General features: G+C 45.4%; 1 protein-coding gene across 1 annotated transcript in view; it reads left to right on the top strand.

The window, feature by feature from the left end:
• LOC149285006 (uncharacterized) overlaps nt 1-20,032 on the top strand; it is a 386,586-nt gene that overhangs the window by 342,786 nt on the left and 23,768 nt on the right. The window contains exon 3 of the mRNA XM_089495924.1: nt 5,869-6,105. Within this exon, the coding sequence (XP_089352050.1) occupies nt 5,869-6,105 (237 nt within the window). The remainder of the gene's footprint in view (nt 1-5,868; nt 6,106-20,032) is intronic.

Below are 20,032 nucleotides of genomic sequence, written 5' to 3'. Positions count from 1 at the left end.
TCCAAAGTGCTATGGTCGCCTTAGTAGATGATCTTTGCTTGAGCATCGACAGAGGAAGTGTGACCTTTTTGATGCTTTTGGACCTCTCAGTGGCTTTAGATACCATCGACGGCTGAGGGAATTGGGGATCGGGGGCACTGCAATGCAGTAGTTCTGGTCCTATCCCTCAAGCAGATTCCAGATGGTGATACTTGAGGACATCCTGCAAAAGGGAGCTTAAATTTGGCATCCCTCAGGGTGCTATCCTGTCCCGAATGCTATTTAACATCTACATGAAACCACCTGGAGAGATCATCCGGAGGTAAGGGACGGGGTGTTATCAGTACACTTACGACATCCAATATCTCTCCATGCCCCAGACCTAAGCGTCAACTAAGGAAGGCATTTCCCCTCTGAATGAAGGTTTTGAGGCAGTAATGGGCAAGATGAGGAAAAACAAATTGAAAGTGAATCCAGATAAGACAGAAGTACTTGTTGTTGCAGCCCCTAACCCAGGTATGGAGGTTTGTCAACAGGTCCTGGATGGGGTCACAGTTCCCCTAAAGGACTCTGTTTGCAGTTTGGGGTGCTCCTGGTTCCTTTGCTCCAGATGTCAGCTCAGATAGATGCGACGGCCAAGAGTGCCTGTTATCAGCTTCGGTTGATATGCCAGCTGTGCACTTTCCTGGAATCTGAAGACCTAAAAAACTATGGTGCACTTGCTGGTAAGCTCACATCTTGACTTCTGTAATGCGCTCTACATAGGGTTACCCTTGCAGTAAGTCTGGAAATTTCACCTAATTCAAAATATGGCAGCCAGAGTGGTCATGGGAAAATCTAGAGCTGACTATATCACACCTATACTAAAGTCTCTTCCCTGGCTGCCTAGTAATTTCTGGGGACAGTACAAGGTCTTGGTTATAACCTTTACAGCCTTTCAGCTTACTTGCGGGATCGCCTTCTCCCATATAATCTCCCTCACACATTGAGAACCTCTAGTAAAAACTTACTATTAAACACTAGGCTCTCTGCAGTTACCCAGAGGACCTTTTCTTCTGCCGCTCCCAAGTTATGGAATAGCCTCCCGGAAGAGATCCGATATATTACCAGTTTTTAAAGCTTTAAAAAGGCCATCAAGACATATTTATTCTGGCAGACCTTTCCAGATTAACATCCCAGCAATCTCCTATTGATTTAATAAATACTTCAACAACTGATCTAACTGCCTCACCCCTATTATTATTAATAATTGCTTTAATAATTGTTTAAGAATGTAATTGTATTTTATTGTGGATGGGAGAAATTGGGAGGGTTTGCGACACAACAACGACAAGTTGTTATTTACCAATATTTTACTGTTAACTGCTTCAATCTGTTTTTAGAAGTGGGATATAAATAAATAAAATTATTATTATTATTATTATTACAATGATTTAATAATAATCAAGGCAATATGATCAAATTATAATCGTGAGCAATGGCCGAATAGGAACTGCCTAAGTGTCTGATCGCTTGGAAATGGATAATTGCAGTTTAAAAGAAAGCTCTCAAAGAAAGAAATGTTGGTTCTCTGAGGTGGATCCGTAACAAGAAAATACAAAGAACACAAGAAGGTAAAAAACAACAACATTATTATCTCAAGAGGAGACTCAGATATTTTACTTTCATTTTTGTGTGGGACGGAAAATCATGGAGGAAGCCTGTCTGCCATTAAAAAGGCAAAGGAGGCAGCTAGAGGCTCTTAAAAAGGACTTTGAGATAAGGAACTCAGCCTTGTAACTGCCTTAAATTGGGGTGGAATTAACCCACAAATTATAAATGGAGAGTAGCCACCCTTGTCCTCCAGCCCACTAACCCCGGTCTTCTTCTATCCTCATCCCTGGCCCTTGGAATTAGAGAGGCTTCTGGCTGGAGAAAGGGGCGGGACTTCTGGCCGCAAAGGCCTCTGGGGCCTGTAGTTGCAGGATGCCCCGCCCCTTCCCAGACTCGCAACCAATCAGTTGCAGTCGCAGTGGGTTCCTACTGGCGACTACAAGCCCCAGCGGCCATTGTGATATGGATATGGATCCTGTCCTCTGGGGTATTAGCTGCTCCTCCTAATCTTATGTCTTCTGCCAGTTTGATTAGCAGCCCCTCTCTCCCTTCCTCCAAGTCCTTGATACAGATGCCAAAAGCCCCAGGGCCCAGGACAGAAACCGGTGGCACCCTCTGGCCCAGAACGGCACATGGATGTGCAATGCTCCAACACTGTCGGCCCTTCTTATGCACGGCTTTTTTATGCACGGATTCAAACATCCACGGTTTGAAAAGGTTCAGAAAAGTATAAATTTCAAATATCAAAGCTTGATTTTCCATTTTTCATAAGGGACACCATTTTGCTACGCCATTGTATTTAATGGGACTTCATCATACATGGATTTTGTTATCCACAGGGGATGTTCAAATCAAACCCCAGCGCATAACAAGGGCCCACTGTGTTTTATAGGAAAGAGTGATGAGCCAGCATGGTGTAATGGACTCTGGGGGACCTGGGTTCAAATCCTCACTCAGCCATAGGAACCCACTGGGTGGCCTTGGGCAAGAAGTCACAGTCTCTCAGCCTCAGAGGAAGACAAGAGCAAACCCGCTCTGAGCAAATCTTATCAAGAAAACCCTGTGATAGGTTCACCTGAGGGTTGTTATAAGTTGGCATTATATTGAAGGCAAACAACAACAGCAACAACAACAACAACACCTCTTTTCCTTTGGAGGAGATTCCCAAACACGCTTTGTTTCCCAGTTGGGAAAAAGAGGAGAATTCCAGAGGTTCCCATTTCCTCTAGGAATAGGAACAACCAAATTTCCATAGAAGAGGTTTCCTAAGGCATGTGCCAGGACAGAGCAGGGAATGGCTTTGGTAGTCTTTTCCACCAATATCTTGATATCGTGGCTTGATCTGGAGAGTTTGGATTACTTGTCCTCTGCAGTTCGGCAACATCCAGGATCCAAAAGGGCCTAGTACTGGTCTAGGACAGATGAAAAGGAGTCATACAAGACAAGGAGCTTTTCCCAGCCAGGCCAAGTCTTTTCTTCTCCCGCTTTTGCTCCAGCTGTACGGCTTCTTCACTGCATCTCATATCCCCGCAGAAAGAGAACCTCCTCTTGTGTCTTTATAAAGAGAAAGGGACAGACCTCTTGGCCTCCTGAGGTCACTGGCTGTGTTTGCAGAGTGCTCCAATGGAAATGTGGATTTCAACAGGTCCTATGAAATGGTTCCTTTGGTCTGATGCCTAAATAATTACACCATGATGATTCTGCTTTAAAAGCCATGACAATACTGTAGAGAATCATAGAATCGTAGAAATGTAGAGTTGGAAGAGACCGCAAGGGCCATCCAGTCCAACCCCATTCTGCCATGCAGGAACTCTCAATCGAAGCATCCCCGACAGATAGCCATCCAGCCTCTGTTTAAAACCTCAAAGAAAGGAGATTCTACTCCAAGAAAGGGGTGTGTTCCACTGTCGAAAAGCCTTTACTGTCAGGAAGTTCCTCCTAATGTTAAGGTGGAATCTCTTCTCTTGGAGCTTGCATCCATTTTTCCATGTCCTGTTCTCTGGAGCAGCAGAAAACAAGCTTGCTCCCTCCTCAATATGACATCCCTTCAGATATTTAACCAGGGCTATCATATCACCTATTTTTTTTATATATTAATCTTTATTGAATTATTTACAACATAAAAAGGGCAGTACCAAAACATTTCCAAATTCTTATTCCAATATTTCTTAACCCTCCCCTCCCCCACCCCACCCCCTCACTTTCTATTTCACTTACTCCTTATTTATTAGCTATAAAATCTCTATTTCTCAAAGATCTATCATCCTTACTTCCTTATCTCATCGTCTTTCATTCTATTTTGCTTAAATCCTAAGTTTATACAATAATTGACTCTGTATCAATAATTCTACACAGCAATGGTATCACCTATCTAACATAATTTCCCTTCACTCCTTATTACCTTATTTAACCTTTCCCTTTTGAAACAATTCTCTTATTTTCAGCCAAATTAAATTATCTTCTTCTCGCGTTTCATCTTTTAATTTCAAAGTTATGGTATCCATTTCTATGATTTCTAGACACTTTCCTAACCAATGGTCCACTTTAGGTACTTCCTTATTTCTCCAGACTTTGGCAATTGTTATTCTGGCAGCGGTGTTTAAATATAATAATGTTTCAATTTTGGTCTTAAATCCTTGTTTTCTACTATGTTTAAAAGACAGAGCTCCGGGACCAGAGGGAATTCCAATTGTATAATTATTTCAATTTTCTTGTGTACTTCTCTCCAGAATTTTTTAATCAGAGGACAACTCCACCACATGTGAAAAAAGCTTCCCGTAATTCGTTCACATTTCCAACATTTTCCTCTATCTTTTTTATATATTTTCGCTAATCTATTCGGTGTCATATACCATCTGTACATCATTTTGTAGAAATTTTCTTTTAGATCCATACACAATGTAAATTTTAAATCCTGTCCCCAAGCTCTTTTCCACGCCTCGTACTGTATGTTCTTCCCTATGTTCTCTGCCCATACAATCATACAATGCTTAATTTGTTCTTGTTCCAATTCAAGCCTCAAAATTAGATTATAGAAATTTGTTATTTTTTTCTTATCCTTATCCATCCATATGATATCCAATTCTGTCTTCTTTAACGTTATACCAACATTTTTTCTGTCTGCTTTATATTTTTCCGTTAATTGGTAATATAAATACCAATCTATTTTAATTCCCTCTTTTAGCATTTCTTCCCTAGATTTCATTGTAATTTTTCCCTCTATTATCTTTACATAATCTTTATATTTTAGCCAATCTCTTCCCTCAATTCTGCCCTTCTTTAATACTGCTTCATGAGGAGAAGCCCACTCTGGTAACTTTGTATAATATTTTTCCTTGTATTTTGTCCATACTTTATATAATGCTTTCCTTACAATATGCTCTTTGAATTCCTTGTTTAGTTCAACTTTATTCCACCACATGTAGGCGTGCCACCCGTATCTTAGATTAAATCCCTCTAAATCTAATAATTGCTCATCCTTTAATTCCACCCATTTTGTTATCCATTCCAAGCAACATGCATAAAAATATAATTTCAAATTTGGCATCCCTAATCCTCCTCTTTCTTTGCTGTCCGTTAATATTGTCCAATTGATTCTGGCTTTCCTTCCTGCCCACACAGAGTTCAATAATAACATAGCAGAGTACAGTAGCAAATCTCCAGATATAGGTATTGGCAATGCACTAACCACTTTCCACACTTAAAAATAACTCACAGACACAGTTGATTTCCTCCAAGTCCTTGGAGGTTCTTTAGCTTGAGTTGCAATAGAAAACAAATATGTACCAGCTCTCCTCTCTGACTTTCATCAATTTCACAATCTCTTGTACACACAACTCCAACCCACATCAATCCACATGTGATCTGTATACTGTATTGGTTGTGAGTCATCTCTTGGTGCCACACAGCATGACGCATCCTCTGCAGTTAGCTTGCATCATGCCATGTGCTCTGACTCAACACTCTATGGCAGTCTCACAGGAAATGATGCCACTTTTCAATCAAAGTATTTTTACATATATTTATTGGAATATTTTTCAAATGCCTGACTATCTGCTTCTACTGATTTCCTCATGACAGTTCCCCTTCAATTTCTTCTTTGGTAGCTCTGAGTAAGGATACAGTCATTATATGGATTTGGGGCATCCAGAACAGGGTCATGTTCAGTTCACTCACACCAACATTATTAATTTAATCTCAAATAGGGAGGGATGAACGTGGGGCTAAATCTTGGGGCAACACTTTCCTCTCTTAACACTGAGATTCAGTCTTGTCTGTCATTGTCCTCCTTTACAGAAGAATTTGTCAGTCACGAGAGAGTCCACACAGGAGAGAAGCCATACAAATGCCAGCATTGTGGGAAATGTTTTTCTTCAAAGTCAGACCTAGTGAGACATCAGAGAGTCCACACAGGAGAGAAGCCATACAAATGCCAGCATTGTGGGAAAGGTTTTTCTTCCAAGTCAGACCTAGTGAGACATCAGAGAGTCCACACAGGAGAGAAGCCATACAAATGCCAACGTTGTGGGAAAGGTTTTTCTCAGAAGTCACACCTATTGGCACATAAGAGACTCCACACAGGAGAGAAGCCATACAAATGCCAGCATTGTGGGAAATGTTTTTTTTCAAAGTCATACCTATTGGTACATCAAAGAGTCCACACAGGAGAAAACCCAAACAAATGCCAGCATTGTGGGAAATGTTTTTTTTCACAGTCATACCTATTGGCACATCAGAGAGTCCACACAGGAGAGAAGCCATACAAATGCCAGCATTGTGGGAAATGTTTTTCTTCAAAGTCATACCTATTGGTACATCAAAGAGTCCACACAGGAGAAAACCCAAACAAATGCCAGCATTGTGGGAAATGTTTTTTTTCACAGTCATACCTATTGGCACATCAGAGAGTCCACACAGGAGAGAACCCAAACAAATGCCAGGATTGTGGGAAATGTTTTTCTTCCAAGTCAAACCTAGTGACACATCAGAGAGTCCACACAGGAGAGAAGCCACACAAATTCCAGAAATGAACTAACATTATATTTATCAATAAGCAAAACAAAGAATATATTTTAAATCTTGTGGTGATAAGAAAAAGCCCTTGTGATTTCCTGTGTTAGGTTTGTGTGTCCATATGCCTGTTTATGTTTTTCAATTATATTTTGTTATTTTGAGGTTTTATTTGCCTTTATTATAACTTATTGCTTTCGTTTATAAATCTGAGTGGGGATCATGGTGGTGGAATAGGTTAGTTAAACAGAGGGGTGGGATTGGCTGCAGCTGGTTAGAATAGTTATGGAAATGATAGCATTTGGAATTTGTTCGATGTTGGCTGAAGAAAGTTGGGGACAGGTATTAACAGAAAGGGCTAGTTTGTGGGAATGCAAAGGGGGCTTTGTTATCTGTGGGACATAGACTGTGGGAATTGGAGGGGGGCTAGGTTTGGAAGAGGGTGATGTTTTAGGTTTTGGGGTTTTAATGTTTGGTTTGGGGAGGGCAGCTCTGACTTAAACACTGAATTTCTGATTATGTGTTTGAAATAAAGTTTTTGTTGTTTCAACACACTGGACTCATTGATGTACAGAAATTCTGCATTTGCACAAAATGTACCCTTTCTTCTCTCCTCAGCCCTTAGCTCCTTTCCCAGCCATAAAAACAGAGGCAAACACACATATATACTCAGAGAGACAGAGCTATATGTACAAAGCAGAGCCTTCCCAGCCTTTCCCTCCTGAGTCCAGCTCCGCAGCTTGGGCTCCATTCCGGAAGGAAGGAAAAAAGGCCGTAGTCCTTCCCTTCTTCCAAAGGCCGCCAGTGGAATAAGCAGCAGCAGCAGCAGCAAAGGCCTTACGATCCCTGTGCATGCTGAGAAGGGGTCTTTGGGGCATCTGAAAGGAATGAAAGTGCCAAGGGAAGAGAAGCATAAAGGGACTGCTGAAGTCGGGGGGGAGGATTTGGGACCTGTTTCAGGCACCTTCCCCCCGGAACCCATTACTAGAGCCTTCCATAACTAACTATGATGCTTTAAATGACTATTTCACAGATAATGTCTCGCAGATAAGAGCCAAATTGGACGTCAGCATTATTGCAGAGGCTATAAGTGAGGTGTCCATGAGTAAGATCATACTGTATCAGTTTGAATCTGAGTACTGAGGAAGTGGACAAGCTCCTTGTAAGTGTGAAGAGGAGAACTTGCCCTCCCGACCCTTGCCCTTTTTATATCACCTGAAATATATCATAGATACATCTCTTAGTTAGGGCTATTTTCCATCATGCTTAAAAGAAGCAGTGTTACAGCCATTTATGGAAAAGCCCTCCCTAGATCCCTTGGACATGAACAATTACAGACCGGTCTCCCGTCTTCAATTTCTAACCAACACAATTTTGAGGATAGTTGCTCTTCATGTCCAAGTGGTCTTGGATGAGACAGATTATCTGGACCCATTTCAAACTGGCCTCAGGATGGGATACGGAGTCGAAACTGTTATGGTTGCCTTAGTAAATGATCTTTGCTTCAAGGGGGGATGTAACTTACCAAACTTTAAGCTGTATTATTATGCAGCTTGTCTCAAATGACTAGAAGAATGATTCAAATTAGAAAACAAGACTTTATTGAATATAGAAAAAGCTAACATGAATCTTGGTATACATGCATATATGTGGTATACAAAATCAAAAGATAATACTTTTAACCATCATGTTATAAGAAGATCATTGCTTAAAGTATGGTATAAAATGAGACATCAGTTTTGGGTGTAACTGCAAGAGGCCTATTACAATAGAACAAAGGACAAAGATACTCCATGGCTAAGATATGGAGATTTAATAAATAAAACACCAGAAGGAAAATACAACATGAAATCTATGGAAGAACTTAATGAAAAAGGAAACATGAAGGATTGGTTTTTATACAACCAATTAAACAATCGTTTTAAGGCAGACAATAAAGCTCCTGGGTTAACGATGGATAACAATGAAATAGATAAAATTATGATTGACAAAAAAGGTAAACACATATCAAATATTATAAGTTATTAAAAGAAAGAGATCTAGAAGATGAAATTATTAAAGACAGCATGGTAAGATGGGCACATAATATAAATAAATCTATAACTATAGAGGAATGGGAAAAATCATGGAAAGGAACAAATAAATTCACTCTGTGCCAAAACTATAAAGGAAATGATATCAAAATGTTATACAGGTGGTATCTAACATCCCAAAAAACCCACTAGATATACAAAACTGGTAATACTAAGTGCTGGAAATGCGGGGAACCCGAGGGAAGCTTCTTTCATATTGGTGGACATGCATTAAAGCTAAAGGATTCTGGCAAAGGATTCATGGAACCATCCAAAACATTCTGGATATAAATATTCCCTTTGAACCAAATTTATTTTTACTAAACATGACACACAACATCAAGTCAGTAAAATACAATAGAATTGTTTTATATATGGTCTCATGTGCAAAGATCTTATTTGCTCAAGTTTGGAAATCTGCAATTAATCCTTCTATAGAAGATTGGTTGATTAAGAGCCCTCCTCCCGACCACCATCTTGAGGGGGAGAGACGAGGCCTGGCCTGGCAAGACTAAGAGCCCTCCCCCCGACCAGCATCTTGAGGGGGAGAGACGAGGCCTGGCCTGGCAAGACTAAGAGCCCTCCCCCCGACCAGCATCTTGAGGGGGAGAGACGAGGCCTGGCCTGGCAAGACTAAGAGCCCTCCCCCCGACCACCATCTTGAGGGGGAGAGACGAGGCCTGGCCTGGCAAGACTAAGAGCCCTCCTCCCGACCACCATCTTGAGGGGGAGAGACGAGGCCTGGCCTGGCAAGACTAAGAGCCCTCCCCCCAACCACCATCTTGAGGGGGAGAGACGAGGCCTGGCCTGGCAAGACTAAGAGCCCTCCCCCCAACCACCATGTTGAGGGGGAGAGACGAGGCCTGGCCTGGCAAGACTAAGAGCCCTCCCCCCGACCACCATCTTGAGGGGGAGAGACGAGGCCTGGCCTGGCAAGACTAAGAGCCCTCCTCCCGACCACCATCTTGAGGGGGAGAGACGAGGCCTGGCCTGGCAAGACTAAGAGCCCTCCCCCCAACCACCATGTTGAGGGGGAGAGACGAGGCCTGGCCTGGCAAGACTAAGAGCCCTCCCCCCGACCACCATCTTGAGGGGGAGAGACGAGGCCTGGCCTGGCAAGACTAAGAGCCCTCCCCCCGACCACCATGTTGAGGGGGAGAGACGAGGCCTGGCCTGGCAAGACTAAGAGCCCTCCCCCCGACCACCATGTTGAGGGGGAGAGACGAGGCCTGGCCTGGCAAGACTAAGAGCCCTCCCCCCGACCACCATGTTGAGGGGGAGAGACGAGGCCTGGCCTGGCAAGACTAAGAGCCCTCCCCCCGACCACCATCTTGAGGGGGAGAGACGAGGCCTGGCCTGGCAAGACTAAGAGCCCTCCCCCCGACCACCATGTTGAGGGGGAGAGACGAGGCCTGGCCTGGCAAGACTAAGAGCCCTCCCCCCGACCACCATGTTGAGGGGGAGAGACGAGGCCTGGCCTGGCAAGACTAAGAGCCCTCCTCCCGACCACCATCTTGAGGGGGAGAGACGAGGCCTGGCCTGGCAAGACTAAGAGCCCTCCCCCCAACCACCATGTTGAGGGGGAGAGACGAGGCCTGGCCTGGCAAGACTAAGAGCCCTCCTCCCGACCACCATCTTGAGGGGGAGAGACGAGGCCTGGCCTGGCAAGACTAAGAGCCCTCCTCCCGACCACCATCTTGAGGGGGAGAGACGAGGCCTGGCCTGGCAAGACTAAGAGCCCTCCCCCCGACCACCATCTTGAGGGGGAGAGACGAGGCCTGGCCTGGCAAGACTAAGAGCCCTCCCCCCAACCACCATGTTGAGGGGGAGAGACGAGGCCTGGCCTGGCAAGACTAAGAGCCCTCCCCCCGACCACCATGTTGAGGGGGAGAGACGAGGCCTGGCCTGGCAAGACTAAGAGCCCTCCTCCCGACCACCATGTTGAGGGGGAGAGACGAGGCCTGGCCTGGCAAGACTAAGAGCCCTCCCCCCAACCACCATGTTGAGGGGGAGAGACGAGGCCTGGCCTGGCAAGACTAAGAGCCCTCCCCCCGACCACCATCTTGAGGGGGAGAGACGAGGCCTGGCCTGGCAAGACTAAGAGCCCTCCTCCCGACCACCATCTTGAGGGGGAGAGACGAGGCCTGGCCTGGCAAGACTAAGAGCCCTCCTCCCGACCACCATCTTGAGGGGGAGAGACGAGGCCTGGCCTGGCAAGACTAAGAGCCCTCCCCCCGACCACCATGTTGAGGGGGAGAGACGAGGCCTGGCCTGGCAAGACTAAGAGCCCTCCCCCCGACCACCATCTTGAGGGGGAGAGACGAGGCCTGGCCTGGCAAGACTAAGAGCCCTCCTCCCGACCACCATCTTGAGGGGGAGAGACGAGGCCTGGCCTGGCAAGACTAAGAGCCCTCCCCCCAACCACCATGTTGAGGGGGAGAGACGAGGCCTGGCCTGGCAAGACTAAGAGCCCTCCCCCCGACCACCATCTTGAGGGGGAGAGACGAGGCCTGGCCTGGCAAGACTAAGAGCCCTCCCCCCAACCACCATGTTGAGGGGGAGAGACGAGGCCTGGCCTGGCAAGACTAAGAGCCCTCCCCCCGACCACCATGTTGAGGGGGAGAGACGAGGCCTGGCCTGGCAAGACTAAGAGCCCTCCCCCCGACCACCATCTTGAGGGGGAGAGACGAGGCCTGGCCTGGCAAGACTAAGAGCCCTCCCCCCGACCACCATGTTGAGGGGGAGAGACGAGGCCTGGCCTGGCAAGACTAAGAGCCCTCCCCCCGACCACCATCTTGAGGGGGAGAGACGAGGCCTGGCCTGGCAAGACTAAGAGCCCTCCCCCCAACCACCATCTTGAGGGGGAGAGACGAGGCCTGGCCTGGCAAGACTAAGAGCCCTACCCCCAACCACCATGTTGAGGGGGAGAGACGAGGCCTGGCCTGGCAAGACTAAGAGCCCTCCCCCCGACCACCATCTTGAGGGGGAGAGACGAGGCCTGGCCTGGCAAGACTAAGAGCCCTCCTCCCGACCACCATCTTGAGGGGGAGAGACGAGGCCTGGCCTGGCAAGACTAAGAGCCCTCCCCCCAACCACCATGTTGAGGGGGAGAGACGAGGCCTGGCCTGGCAAGACTAAGAGCCCTCCTCCCGACCACCATCTTGAGGGGGAGAGACGAGGCCTGGCCTGGCAAGACTAAGAGCCCTCCTCCCGACCACCATCTTGAGGGGGAGAGACGAGGCCTGGCCTGGCAAGACTAAGAGCCCTCCCCCCGACCACCATCTTGAGGGGGAGAGACGAGGCCTGGCCTGGCAAGACTAAGAGCCCTCCCCCCAACCACCATCTTGAGGGGGAGAGACGAGGCCTGGCCTGGCAAGACTAAGAGCCCTCCCCCCGACCACCATCTTGAGGGGGAGAGACGAGGCCTGGCCTGGCAAGACTAAGAGCCCTCCTCCCGACCACCATCTTGAGGGGGAGAGACGAGGCCTGGCCTGGCAAGACTAAGAGCCCTCCCCCCGACCACCATGTTGAGGGGGAGAGACGAGGCCTGGCCTGGCAAGACTAAGAGCCCTCCCCCCGACCACCATCTTGAGGGGGAGAGACGAGGCCTGGCCTGGCAAGACTAAGAGCCCTCCCCCCAACCACCATGTTGAGGGGGAGAGACGAGGCCTGGCCTGGCAAGACTAAGAGCCCTCCCCCCGACCACCATCTTGAGGGGGAGAGAGGCCTTGCAATTTTTTGTATTGTATTGCAATTTTTACTGTACACCGCTATGATCATTGCGGAATAGCGGTCTAGAAATAAAACATTATTATTATTATTATTATTATTATTATTATTATTATTATTAAGATACATGAAGCTAGAAATATGGATCTAGTATCTGCCTTACTAAGAGGGAAACCAAAAGAATATTTAGAAATGGAACAGAGTTGTCTTAAAACATTTGAAGAAACGGGTGATACTATTCTGTTAAATTAATAGTTACTATTTGGTCAATATTTGGTAATTTAAATACTATCATGGGAATATGTCAGTGTAATAAACATTTTTGAAAGTAAAAAAAGGAAGACCCACATCGTTGTTGTGGGGAGCGCCACACACTGAGTTGTATAGCCACATTCTGTGCTACTCCTGGCTTTGCTGCAGGTGAGCGATTGACAGTTTGAGGGTGGCGACACGCTCCAACGCTGCAATGGTCAAAGGAAGTGTTTAGACTTTGCTTGTTGTTTCTTGCATCCTTCACCCTTAAATGTAGGGGCCATTCAGAGTACATTTTACCCTGCTTCCCAAACCGGTTTAAAAGTTGGAAGTTCACACTCGCGCCGATTTTAACACAACTCCATCAGGGGCTTGCACAAGAGATCCAGGGCAAATCCCCCTTAGCGCGGCTTTTCTGAAAGCGGACTATTGACCCTTTCTTCCCTGCTGCCGGCAAATATGAACTCAGCCCCGGTCATGATCAGATCAAGTTCAGGGGGTAGATTGCCCCGATTGAGGTCAAGGGTAGTAGGAACTTGTTTCCAGGGAGATTCGATATGGGGGCACCTGGATCTGCCCAGTTCTGTCCAGGGCAAATGAGGGAGTGGGAATGGGGCCTTTGTGAAGGTGGGGGGACTGGCCTTCCTGGTGCTGGCCCTCCAGGTGAGCGATGCATTGGGCAAAGAGTCCCTCTCCTCATCGCCTGCAGCCTCTGCTTCTGCTGGAGGCAGGGCCTCTTCTCCAGCATCACCTGGAACAATGGACCAGAACAATGGACAACAACAGATGGATGTGTCCATATATGTATATATGCGGATGTATGTCTATCTAAATGCACTCAGACTTATACCTTAATTTGAACACCTACTGGCTGCAGAAATGAGCTCCAGTGCCTGAAGGCAACTCATAACCGTTTCAAGTCTCTAAACATAAATCTTGCATAGAACATGTCTTTGCATACATAACCATAGATATCTGTCTGAACATGTGCATCTTCACACACACGTAGTTATATACATATGTGTATGTATATATAATTTTACCTGTGTGTGTAAAAATATATATGTGTGTGTGTGTATCATATATGTATATATATTATTAATTGTCTATATAGCTATCTCTAGCGTTATGGCAACCATCCTAGGAGAAGGAAAACTCTAATCCCAAACCCAGGCAGATGGTGCTCATCTAAACCTGTAAGGTCAACCATCTAAATGAAGGAAACTCTAATCAAACCTACGACCCGAGGATCTCGCTGCCACCGTCCATGCTTGTCAAGGCATGAGCAGTCAAACCTCTGGTTTAAAGGGTGAGGCCAGTTCTGTGCACGCTGTGCTGCACCAGAAAAATCCATTGCACAGGCTTGAAGGATACATTCAACGTCATCAACGCGCTTGTAGAAAGCACGGATGAGTCCTTCCTGAATCTTCGTTTGTGAAGTAAAGCCAAGAAGAGAAGATATACCTATATACATATATATTTTCATAAGCCAACCTTCAGGGTGATGGGGTGTACCCCCATTGTCTTCCTCCTCCGGGCGAGGTGGACTCCGCATGGCCGCCCTGTGTCGCCTCCCCAGGTGTTCTGTGTGGAGGAAAGAGGAACAGGAGACACAAGTGCAGAAATGAGCTCAGGTGCCTCAAGACAACCAATCATAGCACCCCAGTACAGGAAATGTCAACAAGCAAGACTCACCTGCAGCAGCATTGAGGTCCAGTATAGGACCCCCAGCCAGCATCCAGAGATGCCATGTCTCATAAAAAACCGGAGGTTTGTGTCATGGTGTGCAGCTGTTGCCATGCTCGCGCATGGCACAATAGAAGGCCGTCCTGCTCACCTTCACCTTGGAGGCCACCTGCATCTGTGACCTCTCAAACCCCTTCTCCTCATCTTTCTGGCAATCTTTGAGTAGATTATGAGGTCCAGGTCCACATTCCTCTCCAGACAGTGATAGAGGTACTGGACCTCCACATCTGTCCAGCGATTCCACCCTCTGGTCATTGTCTCTGGGCAGAGTAAAGCAAAGCACACTACCTATACTCCCAGCCTAAGGCCCCAAAACTCACCTCAGGAGTTTGGGCCTGTGAGGGCAACCTTTCTATTGTGGCCGGTGCTTGGGACTTTTGTTACTCCACCACTGCCACCAAAATATGTGTGAGGCACACCAAATATTTTAAGCTATAGGTAGCGTTGGTGTTTTTAACCTCAACACGAGCCAAGTGAGGTTTAAAATAAAAACAATGGCTTATTGTAATACAGGATGGAATAAATATAACTCGTTTCAAAGCTTGTTCAATATGAATAAATAATTAGTGCCACCAAATTCCCTTCTAGGGCCCAAGCCCCATAGGCTATTGTCACAGTTAAGATACACAACCCATCCCTCTCTTTCCTAGAGTCTGTTTGCAACCCAAGTCCTTCCCTTTGGACTCAAGGGAAACCCCGTTTCCAGTCCCTCAGGAGGACTGCTAACAACCCAAGCCCTGACACTGCCTTGGCTAGAACCTTCCCCTCAGAGTCCAAAGTCCCAACTGGACTCTTCTCCAACTGACAGCCACCGGTTGGTGTTCCCCTCTTCTCAGCCAGCACCTGATTGGCTGAGCTCTAGCTGCCTTTTCATTGGTCAGCTTGAGGCTCTATTCGCCACAGGACCTTCCCACGCAAACTTTTTGCTGGACAGCAGATGGCGCTGTAGGAGGCTTTTGCGCATGCGCCCAAAACTCCAGGCTTGCTGGAAAAAAAGCCACTATTGATAGGGTTTTAACGTGAAATATAGATATAGATATAGATATGTGGATTATATATGATGATAATATATATACACACACACACAGACACACACACAGAGTGGACCCTTGTTGTAGGCCGGGGTTTGGTTCCAAGATCCCCATTGTATAACAAAATACGGGGATGCTCAAGTCCCATTGACTATAATGAGAGAGCAAAATGGAGTCCGTAATAAAAATTGGAAAATCAAGGTTTGATATTTTGTATTTATACTGTTGTGGAACTTTTTCTGGCTGTGTATAAAAAATCCATGTTTAAGAAGGGCACACTGTATAAGTATAATATATAGAAGAATATATAAGTACATATAATAGTATCAAAGTCAGTGCTAGTTAGGCATCAGAGAGTCCACACGGGAGAGAAGCCATACAAATGTGAGCATTGCGGGAAATGTGTTTCATTGAAATCAAACCTAGTTAAACATCATAGAGTCCACACAGGAGAGAAGCCATACAAATGCCAGCATTGTGGGAAATGTTTTTCTATGAAGTCAAGCTCCATCACCTCCCTTGATCTTTTTAGGAAGGAATGAAAGACCTTTCTCTTCCGACAAGCCTTCGCCCATGTGCCCTGATTACATGCTGTTCTCCCCTGATATGCAATGGTTCTAACTTGCTAGTTTGTCTTCTTTGGTTTTAACGTTTGTTGTAGATTTTATAGTGTTTTAAAGTATTGGGTTATTTTTATGATGTTTTTATACGGTATGTTTTTATATTGCATATTGTGCTACACTTTTTTCCTTTGCTGTACCCCGCTTTGATCTATTTTTGGAAAAGTGGGTTATAAATAAACATTATTATTATTATTATTATTATTATTATTATCATTATCATTATTAGTGAGACATCAGAGCGTCCAGACAGGAGAGAAGCCACACAAATCCCAGTAGTGAACTAGCATTATTTTTGTCAGTAAGGAATGCAAAAATTATATTTCCCATTCAGAAAAGGCCCTTGTGATTTTGCTTTTACAGTTTGTCTGTCCATATGTCTGTTTATGTTTTAAAGTTATATTTTGTTAAGATTAGGTTTTAATTACTAATAGTAAAGATAATGGCTTTGGCTTGTAAATTTGGCTGGGGTTTGTGGGTCATGGTATGGGTTAGGTAGAGGGGGGTTGGGATTTGTTGCAGCTGGCTAGAATAAACACACACATTTATATATACTCTTCTACTTGTGTACAATGTAAACATAAGGAAATGCATGGAGAAATATGTGGGCACATATGAATGCACATTGATGCACCTGTGCATGTATACACCCCCCATGTTCTGGTCAACGTCAGCATGTATATATAATCATAACTGTGTATAAGTTTATTTTCGGTCATAACAGCATAACTGCCCTGTGATTACTGTAATTGGAAATTTATACTTTGTGATGTTTTTATGATATGTATTTTACACATGATTGGCTCAGAGGACACTCTGGGGGCTGCCATTGGCTGGAATTCCCTCCCTCCCACCATCCTTGGCCCTAATTGGCTGGAATCCCAGTCCCTCCCAACATCCTTGGCTCTGATTGGCTGGAGCCCCTGTCCCTCCCACCATCCTTGGCCCTAATTGTCTGGAATCCCAGTCCCTCCCAACATCCTTGGCTCTGATTGGCTGGAGTCCCTGTCCCTCCCACCATCCTTAGCCCTAATTGGCTGGAATCCCAGTCCTTCCCAACATCCTTGGCCCTAATTGTCTGGAGTCCCCGTCGCTCCCATCATCCCTGGCCCTGATTGGATGGAATCAAATTTTGTGTTCTAGGGGCCATTTTGTGCTGCTTGTGACTGTGGGGAATAATGTTCCGGAACCTTCTCTGAGTCTCAGTTGAACAGAGGCTTCTCTTTCTCTCCTGAGGCTCCAGAGTCAGAAGGAGGCCAGGCTCCTGGGGCCAAAAGGAAGGAAGTGTGTCTCTTTGTGTCTCTTTTCTGAGAGGGTTTTCTTATTACACAGCTCTGCTCCTTCTGGAGAACATGGATTTTAAAAGCGATCAGAAATGGAAAGGATGGTTTTAATAGAAGCCTTGTTATTATTCACAAACATCGGTCTTTGGCTTCTAAGAGGAGGCTTGTCCCCCCAAAAAGGCCAAAAGTAGCTCCTTTGGGAGGTTTTAAAAGTCTCCCCAGTTTCCTTATTAAGATATTTTCAGGCAAGAAGGAAGCTGACCGACCAGACTATTTCATAGGACCAAATAAACATAGAAACAAACAAGAACAACAAAAATAATTAGACAGATAAGCAGATTGCTTTTTTTTTAAAAGGAAAACCGTTATTTGGTGCTTCTGCCCTTTTACAACCAACTCAGGCTGTATCTGCACTGCAGAAATAATCCAGTTCTAAAGGTAAAATCCCAGGATTCCATAGCACTGAGTGTTTAAAGCGGTGTCAAAGTGTCTTATTTCTGCAGTGTGGATGCAGCCTTCTTGGAAAAGGGGCTGATGATGGGGAAAAGCACTGGAGAACTCTGGAGGTTTCAGCAGATGTTTTATTTATGTATTTATGATGCACTCATTTCACATCTAGCTACAGGGACATAACCAGGGCCCTCTCCAATTCCCCATCCCCTAATCCCCCACCACACTAATAAGTCATGGAGTATCTCTTGTGTAGGGGATCTGCAGTGAATCTATGCTAGGTCCAGGGGGCTTTGTTTGGAGGGAGGAAGGGGATACCCATCTCTGTATTGGCCCAAAGGAGGCATATGTCACTTGCGTATCTCACAAACAGGATGCTGTTCTCTTTAGTCAACATTATTTCCTGTTCTAGATCAGTGTCTGATTTGCCAATAATATATTGTTTTTTATCCATTAGGAAGAGCTTTCTTAATTGTCTGTCAAAGAACCATGAAAGATCATAACCCGGATCATTAGGATCTTCTCGTGTCTTTACTCTATAACCAGTTCTGTCTATTTGGATTAATTCTTTATAGGAGATCCAATTTGCGTCCTTTTTTGAATCTCTGGTCTCTTTTTGCAGGAACTTCATCTTGGCCCCCTTGGACACAGCTTTGGGATATCTTGTGCTGGAAGTGACCCAAGTGCAAGACCACCAGGACCCCTTCCCGCCTAATGGTCAACACAGAGGCCAAGCGGAGGGAGTTCAGCCCCAAGAGAAAGAAGATGCAGAGGTACAAGAACTCTTTGGTGAGTTGAGGTTCTTGACTATTAGTTTCATCTGTGTCTCTGCTGGGCCAGCTCTTGAAAGCAGGAGGAGAACATACTCTTCCAATTTAGCAGAGACAGTCCTGGTTAATCCTCTGTCACCCCACTTTTTCAGGGGCTTTTCAAAATGTCCCGGTTGCTCTCTTATCCTCCCATTTCCCCCCTTCTTAGCTCACTTCAGTTCCTGAGTGCAGTGGAGTCTGCACCCCATCAACTCAAAAGTGGGGAGAGGAGAGGAAGGAAGGAAGCAGGGTATTGCCCTTCCCAGGAAGCTGAAGCAACAGCAAACTGCTGTGCCCTTCCTAGCTTGTGTGATCGTCCTCATAAATAACTTTGGCCATCTCCACCGCCTTCTGGATTGCTTGTCCACATGTGTCTTGCTTTTCCAATCTGTGAAAAGTTGGGGGATGTGGGAGAACATCTCTGGATCTAAATATGGGGTGGGCCCAGTGGACCTCAAGTCCAGATTGCTTCCCAGAAATGTTTTTTAATAATGACATTTGGTTCTAAAATTTGGCAAGAAATGGCTAAATGCACCATAATTCTTTTGTGTACTGTAACTGTTGGGATAGTCAGTATCCTAATCCATCCTCAGTATCCCAGCCATGGCCTAAATTATATTGTATATTATATTGAAAGGATTCAAGACAAACTGGATTTCAAAGGCAGTAGCTTTTTTCTTGAGGACAGCATTTAAAGTTTATTTCCTGGACTGAATTCTGAAGTGATGAAATAAATATTTGGATGCACCATGTGCTTTCCTCGCCTTTTGCTTAGCCACTCTGTGGATGAGGGCTATTTTCTGTTGCAGGTGACCTTTGCGGATGTGGCTGTATATTTCACCGACGACGAATGGCAACTGTTGACAAAGAAGCAGAGGCTTATGTATAATTATATAATGATGGAGAATTATGAGAACGTGGCCTCTGTGGGTAAGGAACCGGAATCCCCTAGCATTATCGAATCATAGAGTTTGAATAGACCACAAGGGCCATCCAGTTCAACCCACTTCTGCCATGCAGGAATACACATTCCAAGCACCATCCACCTCTGTTTAAAGACCTCCAAAGAAGAGGACTCCACCAAACTCTAAGGGAGTATAGTCCACTGTGGAAGAGATCTTACTGTCCCAAGTTTCCTCCTAATGTTTAGGTGGAACCTCTTTCTATGTGGCTTGCATCCACTGTGGTGTCTCCTTTTTCTGTAGTAGCAGATAGCAAGGTTGCTCCATCCTCAATACAATGACCCTTTCCAATATTTAAACATGGATATCATATCCACTCTTAACTTTCTTTTCTCCAGGGTAAACATACCCAGCTCTCTAAGGTGCTTCTCATAGGGCTTGATGGTTTCCAGATCCTTCACCATTTTGGTTGCCCTCCTCTGGGCATGTTCCAACTGAATTGTGGAGCCCAGAACCAGACACAGGATTATTCCAAGTGAGGCCTGACCAAAGCAGA

The sequence above is a fragment of the Sceloporus occidentalis genome, unplaced genomic scaffold (genome assembly GCF_023333645.1).
Source record: "Sceloporus occidentalis isolate IW3139 unplaced genomic scaffold, rSceOcc1.0.p SCAF_86, whole genome shotgun sequence".
Classification (NCBI taxonomy): domain Eukaryota; kingdom Metazoa; phylum Chordata; class Lepidosauria; order Squamata; family Phrynosomatidae; genus Sceloporus; species Sceloporus occidentalis.
This window is presented reverse-complemented; position numbering and strand designations above follow the sequence as displayed.